Source organism: Eretmochelys imbricata, chromosome 12, assembly GCF_965152235.1.
Source record: "Eretmochelys imbricata isolate rEreImb1 chromosome 12, rEreImb1.hap1, whole genome shotgun sequence".
NCBI lineage: Eukaryota > Metazoa > Chordata > Testudines > Cheloniidae > Eretmochelys > Eretmochelys imbricata.
The window spans coordinates 2,855,275-2,864,631 of record NC_135583.1 but is presented as its reverse complement, the minus strand read 5'-3'; the positions used below and the strand labels follow the sequence as shown (position 1 = coordinate 2,864,631).

Here is a 9,357-nt window from a genome sequence, read left to right as displayed (position 1 = left end):
GGCTGCTACTCTGAAACCTAACATTTAGATGAATCTTGGATGAAGTAATGTCATTGTCTATATGTCTCTTTGAAGTTTATGATAGACTGCCTAATGGATAAATTGCCCTATGTTAATTTGTGTAACGAATTACTGTGGTGTTTTGAAAGCAAAAGGTTACATCAAAAGCCTATTGTTTACCCATAACTGTACGGTCAAGTGTATGCTAGAAAACTGTATAATCGACCGTTGGGTCCTGATTCTGTCATCTCAGATCTGCTCGATGCGTCAATGCAGGGGAAGCTTAAGCCACAAGATTGGGATCCCAGTGCTGACTGGTCTGCCCTGAATATGATATTGGACATTGGACTATAACCTATTGTGACTGGGGTCCTAGTGGGGAGCCAGCTGTGGTCACGCAATTAGGGTGAACTGCAAAGAATGGGGCAGACAGTTCCCAAAAAGCTGGTGGATATTCCAATATTTAGATTTACCAAGACAGCATAAAATAGCTTCTTTATTACCTTATTGGTTACTCAGAAGTACAAACAACACAGTTCCCTTAAAGTGATCCACCCTCAGGCCTCCATCCAGGTACCTAAGTCAAATATGATGATTTCTGAAAATCTTATTTCACCATATAAAAGAACAGGTTCTACCAATCCTAAGGGATCGGACACATTGCCTCCCAGGTTATTGAATATTCCAGATCTTACCCAAATACATGTTACAGCCAATTCTTATTAACTAAACTAAAATGTATTTAAAAACAAAAGAGAGAAAGTATGGTTAAAAGATCAATATACATACAGACATGAGTTCAATTCATTTAGGCGCAGATTCATAGCAGAGATGGTGAGCTTTGTAGTTGCAAAGAGTTCCTTTAGAATTTAGTTCATAGGCGTGACGCATGGCTAGAAAGGGTTAAACATCCTGCAAAATAAATAACCCTCAAAAGACATGTGTGGAGTGTGCTGCACAGCCTGGGTGTTGTCCACAGTCTTCATGGGGCAATCAAATGTAGGGTTCTCACACTGCAGGTACCTTAAAACAGATCATTACTGTGTCAAACTACAGTCCACAACCCCTGAAAGCCACTTCTAGGTGCCACTGGGCTCAACCAAGTCAGGGGGGTGGAGAATGAGTTTCACCATGTTGAATATTAACTTGCTCAAATTCTTATCACTTCAGTGAGAGATTGCAAACCCTGCCCAGTTGAAAAGTCACCCTCCAAAATTGCATGAATCCACCCCATCCCCATAGCTTCCTATCAGCCTGCCCCCCTTGTCATCTCCTTTTCTGCACTTCACAGCTCCGCCCTTCTGGGGAGCTCCTCCAATCCATGATGACTCCCATACCCCTGCAGGGAGCCTCCGCTGGGCTTCTGTTGATTTACTCTGCACAGGCCAGGCCTGGACTGTAGCCAGGAGTCCCTGGCTAGGATCAAGGATTTGGTAACCCCAGATGCAGGGGAAGTGGGTCCAGCTAGCCCAGCTCTCACTGAGCAGAGGCAGTGTCGGCTGGGGCAGAGGCAGGCAAGGGACCATGGCTGGCTTTAATGTCCGCAGCGTTCTGGTGACTGGGGCCAATCGGGGAATCGGCCTGGGGCTTGCCAAGCAGTTTCTGGGGAAATCAAACCCACCTGAGTGGGTCTTTGCGACCTGCCGGGATCCGGAGGGAGCACAAGCACAGGTGAGAATGGGGTGAGGCGAGATGGAATTAGCTGTACCTGGGGTGGGGGAATCTAAGTGAGGGGCTTCTAGCCTCTCAGCACTTGGACCCAAAAGCAACAGGCCCAAGCAAGAGGGGATTCCAGACACTGCTCCAGGCTGACATTCCCTGGCGCATAAGGCAGCTACGCTGGCTGGGGACGAGCTCTGCACGGGACACATGCAAAGCTAGCGGAGTGCATTGAGGGAGAGAGCAGGGAGCACAGGCGGGTTTGTGCCTGTGTCCTAAAGGGGACAAGGAAACGTGTCCCTGACTGGACTGCACTGGGCTAGATGATGGCGTTTTAAAGACTCAGGATGCAGACCCCTGTTGCAGACCCCGAAAGCCAGGGCTGGACCCTGCGCATGGGAGCTTTGCAGCGTCAAAGCAATGAGATATTTACTTGGTCCTGGGTAGCAGCAGGGACCTGGACTATGCCCGGCTTGACCATCGCTGGGGGCTCTGTCAATAATCATTGACTTTTTTCTTTTTCAGGAATTAAAGACCTTGGCATCCAGGCATCCAAACCTGATGATTGTTGCACTAGGTGGGTGCCCTGCCCTGGACCCAGAGAGATGAGGTTCCCTTGCTCTGGGTCCCATTCTTTCCCATTCCCTGTCTCCCTGTCTCCGTGTTCCTGTTCCTTGCCTTGTTGGGAGCCACTGTTAGTGTTAGTCTTGCCTAGGTGTTAGTGAAGGGGAGGGTGCCTAGCGCTCACCCGTCTCAGTAGAGCGATTCCCAGGTCTCCCACGTCCCACTCAGGCTCTGCGGGCTTTGTCAGGAGGAGGCCCAGGAAGTTCCTGGTATCTGCAGATTGCCCCGTGTGCCAGATTGGCAGGGAAGGGATGATTTTGATTCAGAGTCAGGGGCTGCCTGTGCCATGTATGAGCCTGGCTGGTTTGGGTCTGAACGGGCCTCTCTCTATCGGGGGCAGATTTGCTTTCATAGACTCATAGAATCATAGAAGATCAGGGTTGGAAAAAACTTCAGGAGGTCATCTAGTCGCACCCCTTGCTCAAAGCAGGACCAACCCCAACTAAATCATCCTAGCTAGGGCTTTGTCAAGCCAGGCCTTAAAAACCTCTAAGGATGGAGAGTCCACCACCTCCCTAGGTAACCCATTCCAGTGCTTCCTAATATCCAACCTAGACCTCCCCCACTGCAACTTGAGACCAGCCGAGCTCCATCCTCTTTGGAACCCCCCTTCAGGTAGTTGAAGCTTTGGAGTCAGGGAATCAATTTCATGAACGGGGCTGCCCTTTGGGCAGCTCTGCTAGCCTCAGGGATGCCTCTCACGGGATGGGATAGTGGGAACTAATCCCAGCCTAGGGATCCTGCCAGGGCCAGATAAACTATGGCAATGGCCAGGGCCCAAATTCCTGGGGGGCACCCCAGGCCCAGTCAATAGCCATACAGTGCACTCACCGTGGCTGGGCTGGCCATGCCTTGGATCTTCTGGGACCAACTGCTGATCCCGCTGGTGCTTAGAGTGCTGCTCACATGACCGAGGATGTGGGGAGCGGGGCCAAATCTGAGCGAGTGGCGTAGTGACTTCGCACACAGGGTCACAGCCGCCCTCGGGGGATCCGATTGGCTTGTCTGATGTTTTCGGGGACATATCGAAATGGCTATTGAGCGTCGAACCAGCTTTTCCAGTAACCCAAAAATGCTGCTGACGGTTCGGGTAAAAAAAATGCGGCAGTCACTTTTTAAAAGGGAAAATCGGCGTGTTTCACCCGCTGCCAAACAAGCGCGCCCGCTGGGCGCCCCCAGGCTGGCTCCTGGGATGGCGAGGGCAAGCCTGCCAGAGCTCCGATGGCAGCTTTCAAATCCTGCTCACCAGTGGGAAGATCCTGTTGTTTCAACATGCCCTTCCCCCCGCCCCATTAACACTCACACGGCTGCACTGCTTTCCAATCGCCCGGCTGATCCCTGGTGCCCCGATTTCACGCTCTGCCTTCCACGCAATCCGCCCTGCCCTTGCCATGGCTCGACTCAGGTCCGGCTAGCTGTGGTTGCCATCTCCCGAGATCTTAGCATGACTCTGTGGAGCAGCCTGGGCTTTGTGTCTGGCTAGAGGGGTTAGCTACAGGGCAGAGGAACCAGGCCCCTGAACCCCCTGCTCTGTCTCTGTAGAAGTTACGGACCAAGCCAGCATCAAGGCGGCAGCAGCCAGAGTTGAGGAGCATCTGAAAGGCTCGGGGCTGAATCTGCTGATAAACAACGCTGCGATACTGAGGCTGAACACACTAGAGTCTGAGACACCGGAGGACATGTCCCTGGTGTATGCAACCAACGTGACGGGACCTCTCCTGGTGAGCCAGGTAAGGGCCCCAACAGAGGGCACGTCGCCAGCTACACTGGGGTTTGGCTTTGCTTAGGCTAGAACGCTTCCCTTCCCCCCAGGGCTCTGGTTCCTGGACCAATGAGCCAACCTGGCGGGTGTGTGTTCATCACAGTGTACGTGTCAGGTGCATTATGGGACTGTAACCATCCGAGAAACGGACCTAGAGCCCCTAGCCCTGCTCCGGTGGGGTCTGAGCCAAGAGTCTAGCCCCCACAGTAGAGGCCATCTCCCTAGAGAAAAGGATGCTGATGCTTCTCTACTGTATCCTTCCACTATGACAAATACTCCCAAAATAGAATGGCTGGCAAGCATAGTAAGACCAGGGTTCCTTCCAGTGCCGCATGCTGCTCTTGCTTGTTAGTTTCTGTCTAAGCTTTTCTGGACCCTTCATCCCCCAGCTGCTGCCCTTTCAGCTCCACCACAGGGCTTATAGCCCTTTTCAAGGCACTTTGTGTCAGGAACTGGATTTGGCAAATTGAACCATTTAGAAATTGGGTCTAAAGAGGCTTTAAGGCTCCAGGCACCAGCTCCCAGGGCAGGGGAGGGGGGCACTTCAAATCTCTTTCCCTTTCTCCCCCAGTCCCACCCTCTCCTTCCCCCCATCCCACAGCAGCCTCTTGTCACCTGCCTTCACCATGCAGCTGCTGTTGACCCTCTCATTTGAGCCCAGGACACCCCGCTGGACAGCATGGGAGCAGTGATGAGTGTAAACGATTTTTGGGGAGGAGGTCACAAGTGGTCACTCTTTGGAGCTAGTGCATGGGTGTGACCCAGCCAATCAGAATGTGACAATCAGCGTCCCCAGCCAGAGTGGGAAAGACATTCCAAACAAGAGAATCTCCTTCCTTAGAAGTTTTTAAGGTCAGGCTTGACAAAGCCCTGGCTGGGATGATTTAATTGGGGATTGGTCCTGCTTCGAGCAGGGGGTTGGACTAGATGACCTCCTGAGGTCCCTTCCAACCCTGATATTCTATGATTCTATGAAGAGCAATTCATCAGAGGTTAAGGCTGCCCATACAACCTTAGCTGTGCCCCACTGGACACATGCCTTACAGGATGCTCTTCAGTGATACGGTCACTTATTATTGCTCCAGCAGATAAATATAACTACAACTTTTCCTGCACCCTTAGTTCCCCATGGCATCGTTCCCATGTCTTTTATCTGTACACTCATGTGATTGTTGGACTAGCCTGCTCTATCTCTATACACTAGGTCTGGGTTTTTCAAAGGTGGTTAAGGGAGTTGGGCACACAAATCCCATTGACAGTAAATGAGAGTTGGGCACTTAAATCCCAACCTTACACTGTGCTAAGTTGTCCCTGAAGTGTGTATTTGCATCTCTTTGTTAACATCTAGATACGAGGTACTTTCTTTTCCACCAGCCTTCTGTAGGGACAGGTATTGGACAAGGCAGCTAATGATGAGGCTGTCTTAGCTCTGATCATAGGTGGACTATTTTATACCGGATATGCCCACAAGTTTCGCTTTTACTCTTATACTAAGTAGGATTTGAAGAAGTAAATTATTTTGGCCTAACTAGGTTCTTAATACCTCGGTGCTAAAACTCCGATTGACTTGGATGGAAGCAGAGTTAGGCCAAAGCTGCTGGTATTTGACCATCCTACCTGACTTCTGCAGTATCCTGTGTGAGTACAGCTCAGTGTATTATAGGGGGAAATACTTCCATGTCAGCGAGTTGAGGCCTCTGTCTAGCATCTAGAGCAGGGGTTCTCAAACTTTTGTATTGGTGACCCCTTTCACATAGCAAGTCTCCGAGTGCGACCCCCCCCTTATAAATTAAAAACACTTTTTAATATATTTAACACCATTATAAATGCTGGAGGCAAAGCGGGGTTTGAGGTGGAGGCTGACAACTCGTGACCCCTCCATGTAATAACCTTGTAACCCCCTTAGGGGTCCTGACCCCCAGTTTGAGAACCCCGGGTCTAGAGGGTGTGTACAATCCCACAAGATACTCTGTGCAGGGCTCTAAGGAAGGGAAGCAGTGTATGATTGGCTGTGTCTACACTAGAAACACGACAGTGGTGCCGAAAGGGTTCTTGTGTTGCTGTAATAAATCCACTGCTTCGCAGGCGGTAGCTGGGGCAATGGAAGAATTCTTCTGTTGACCTCATGCTGTCTCCACTGGGGCTTAGGTTGTCTCTCAGGGGTGCAGCCCTTTTCACCCACTTTCTATTGTAAGCCCTGGCCTGGGACCTGGCTCCCCGTTCACTGCCAGCAAGGGCAGAACGGGATTACCCAGCTCAGAGAAACCAGCCTTTAAAACAGGGCTGAGGAGGCTATGAACAAGTTGGAGGGGCAGGGAGAGAGCATGGCCCAGGAGCAGCAGGCTGAGGGGGCCAGCCCACCAGAGGTGTTACAGGCGGTGCTGCGCCGCAGCTGGGCAACAGCTGGACCCACTTCAATTCAAGTCAGAGTCTGCTGGTGAAAAGAGGAGTGTGGGTCCTTTCTCCTGAGCTGACTCTGTGGGTGCTCTTTTCTCCCCGCCTGCCAGGCGTTCCTGCCCTTGCTGAAGAAGGCTGCCCAGGGAAGCCCCCAGCCAGGGCTGAGCTGTAGCAAGGCGGCCATTGTCAACATGTCCAGTGTGGGCGGCTCCATCACGAATCCCTTTGCCTGGCAGTTGGGGCAAGTTATCTCTTATCGGTGCAGCAAGGTAGGGGGTGCGCTCAGCAGGGCACGAATTCACGCTGGTTCCCTGTGTTCTGCTACAGCAAAGGGGAAAGAAAAGTCTTTCTTGCCCCCCTGGTTTGACCCCCAGATTTTACCTGTCAGGCCAGCGTTCAGGCCAGTCTCACTCTGCTCCCTCTTATGGGAAGCACTGCCTCCGGGTCACATGATGCTTGGTCACCTGACCCCACAGCCCAAACCTTGGAACAGGACTCTGGGTCCTACACGTGGGCCCGGTGCAGTGAGAGGTGGCGACTCAGTAACATGCTGATCATCCCCAAGGAGAGACTCACACGCTGCAGCTTGCATCAGCTGCCCCCCTTGCTCACCTTTTCCTGGGGGTGGGTCCCTGATCTCCCCACACGCTGCTCTCTCTGCTCATGGTGTCTCACCCACAGGCTGCTCTGAACATGCTCACCAAGTGCCAGTCCTTGGGGTATGGCGGAGACGGGATCCTGAGCATTGCTGTCCATCCTGGCTGGGTGCAGACTGACATGGGGAGCTCAGCCTCCCACCAGGTAGGTGCCTCGCTGGGAGAGGCCAGGTGCAGCCTCATGTCATGAGCAGATGTTCATTGTAGGGGGAATGGTTACGCTGGAGGCTGTTCCCTTATCACACCCCCCATATTGATGACACCTCTTAGGGGCTCCCATCCCAGTGAGGCAGTTGTCAGGATCCATGTCAGGTAGAACTCTAGGGTACAGATGTGGGGACCCACATGAAAGAGCCCGTAAGCTTATTCTTACCAGCTTGGGTTAAAAACTTCCCCAAGGTACAAACTTTGCCTTGTCCTTGAACCGTATGCTGCCACCACCAAGCGTGTTAAACAAGCATGTAAAGAACAGGGAAAGAGCCCACTTGGAGATGTCTTCCCCCAAAATATCCCCCCTAGCCCTACACACCCCCTTTCCTGGGGAGGCTTGAGAATAATCCTAACCAATTGGTTTCAAAATCATCAAAGACCCAAACCCCTGGATCTTGGAACAATGGAAAAATCAGTCAGGTTCTTAAAAGAAGGATTTTATTAAAAAAAAAAGAAAGGTAAAAATCATCTCTGTAAAATCAGGATGGAAAATACTTCTCAGGGTATTCAGATTCAAAACACAGAGGATCCCCCTCTGGGCAAACCTTAAAGTTACAGAAAACAGGAATAAACCTTCCTCTTAACACAGGGAAAATTCACATAAACCAAAAGATAAACTAATCCGCCTTGCCTGGCTCACCTCTACTGGCTGCAATATTGGAGACTTGGCTTAGGATGGGTTGGAGAAGATGGATTTCTGTCTGGCCTCTCTCAGTCCCAAGAGAGAACAACCATGTAAACAAAGAGCACAAACAAAAGCCTTCCCCCCACCCCAAGATTTGAAAGTATCTTGTCCCCTTATTGGTCCTTTGGGTCAGGTGCCAGCCAGGTTAGCTGAGCTTCTTAACCCTTTACAGGTAACAGGAGGTTGCCTCTGGCCAGGCGGGATTTTCTAGCACTGTATAGAGAAAGGTGGTTACCCTTCCCTTTATAGTTATGACAACCCAGCTCCCTGGAGAGTCAGTGCTGTGCATAGGCGCCGACTCTGTGCGTGCTCCAGGGCTGGAGCACCCACGGGGAAAAATTGGTGGGTGCAGAGCACTCACTGGCAGCTCCCCACCCCGACCCCTCCCAGCTCACCTCCACCTTCTCCTCCTCCCCTGAGCGCGCCGCCGTGTCCGGCTTCTCCCCACTCCCTCCCAGCGCTTGCAGGGGGAGGAGGAGGAACGCTGCATGCTTGGGAAAGAGGCGGGGCCAGGGCAGGGATTTGAGGAGGGATCCAATAGGGGCAGGGGGGGATGGATTCAGGGCGGGGCCGGGGGTGGGGCGCGAGCACCCACTGGTGCCAACGAAAGTTGGCGTCTCTGATGCTGTGTCCTGGGCGTTGCTTCCCGGGGCTGCTGGTGCCATGGTCGTCTGGAGCTGGTCGTCTGTCTTCACGACCTGGCTCCCCGTTCACTGCCAGCGAGGGCAGAATGGGATTGCTGAGATCCTGTCCCAGATCCTGGCCCTGCCCCTGGGCCCTTGGTGTCCTGGGCCAGCCCCAGGGCAGGCTTCTCCCCCTCACTCTTCTTTGCCCCCCGCAGGTCCCACTGACGGTTGACATGAGTGTCCGAGGGATCCTGAATGTGCTCCCGACACTCTCCGAGAAGGACAACGGGGCCTTTGTGGACTGGGAAGGGAAAGTTCTTCCCTGGTGAGACGCTCCCCGGCCAGCAACAGGAGCCCTGGACCAGGTCATTCCAGTGACCGCACCGTCAGCCGTGCAGGTGTCCTTAATAAACCCACTGTTCTAACGCAACAGCCCTGCCTGGCCTGGCCTGGCAGCCACAGGCTGGTTTTGTAGCAATTAGTCAGCCTGAAAGCTGGGCAAGTGCTAACCCAGCTATGCCCAGCAGAGCAGAAAGGCTGGACTCCCAACGCTGGGGCTATGCCAGTGCCAGGACCGTGGCAAGTGAGATCAGGGCAGCCCAGCACCCAGAGGGCAGCAGGAGCCAGGTAGTCAGGAGGCTGGTTTCAAAGAGTCCAAGAGACATAGCGGGCTGCAGGGAGCCAGCGAATGGCAGGGGCAGGACCAGGGATGCCTCTAGAGCAGAGGTGGGCAAACTA

General features: G+C 52.7%; 1 protein-coding gene across 1 annotated transcript; it reads left to right on the top strand.

The window, feature by feature from the left end:
- Positions 1-1,524: 1,524 nt before the first annotated feature.
- On the top strand, positions 1,525-9,078 carry LOC144272861 (C-signal-like). Its single transcript, XM_077831193.1, has 6 exons — positions 1,525-1,671; positions 2,185-2,236; positions 3,826-4,013; positions 6,553-6,711; positions 7,124-7,243; positions 8,835-9,078. Exons 1-6 carry the CDS (start codon positions 1,525-1,527, stop codon positions 8,946-8,948), a joined length of 780 nt encoding a protein of 259 aa, XP_077687319.1. The 3' UTR covers positions 8,949-9,078.
- The last annotated feature ends 279 nt before the right edge of the window (positions 9,079-9,357 follow it).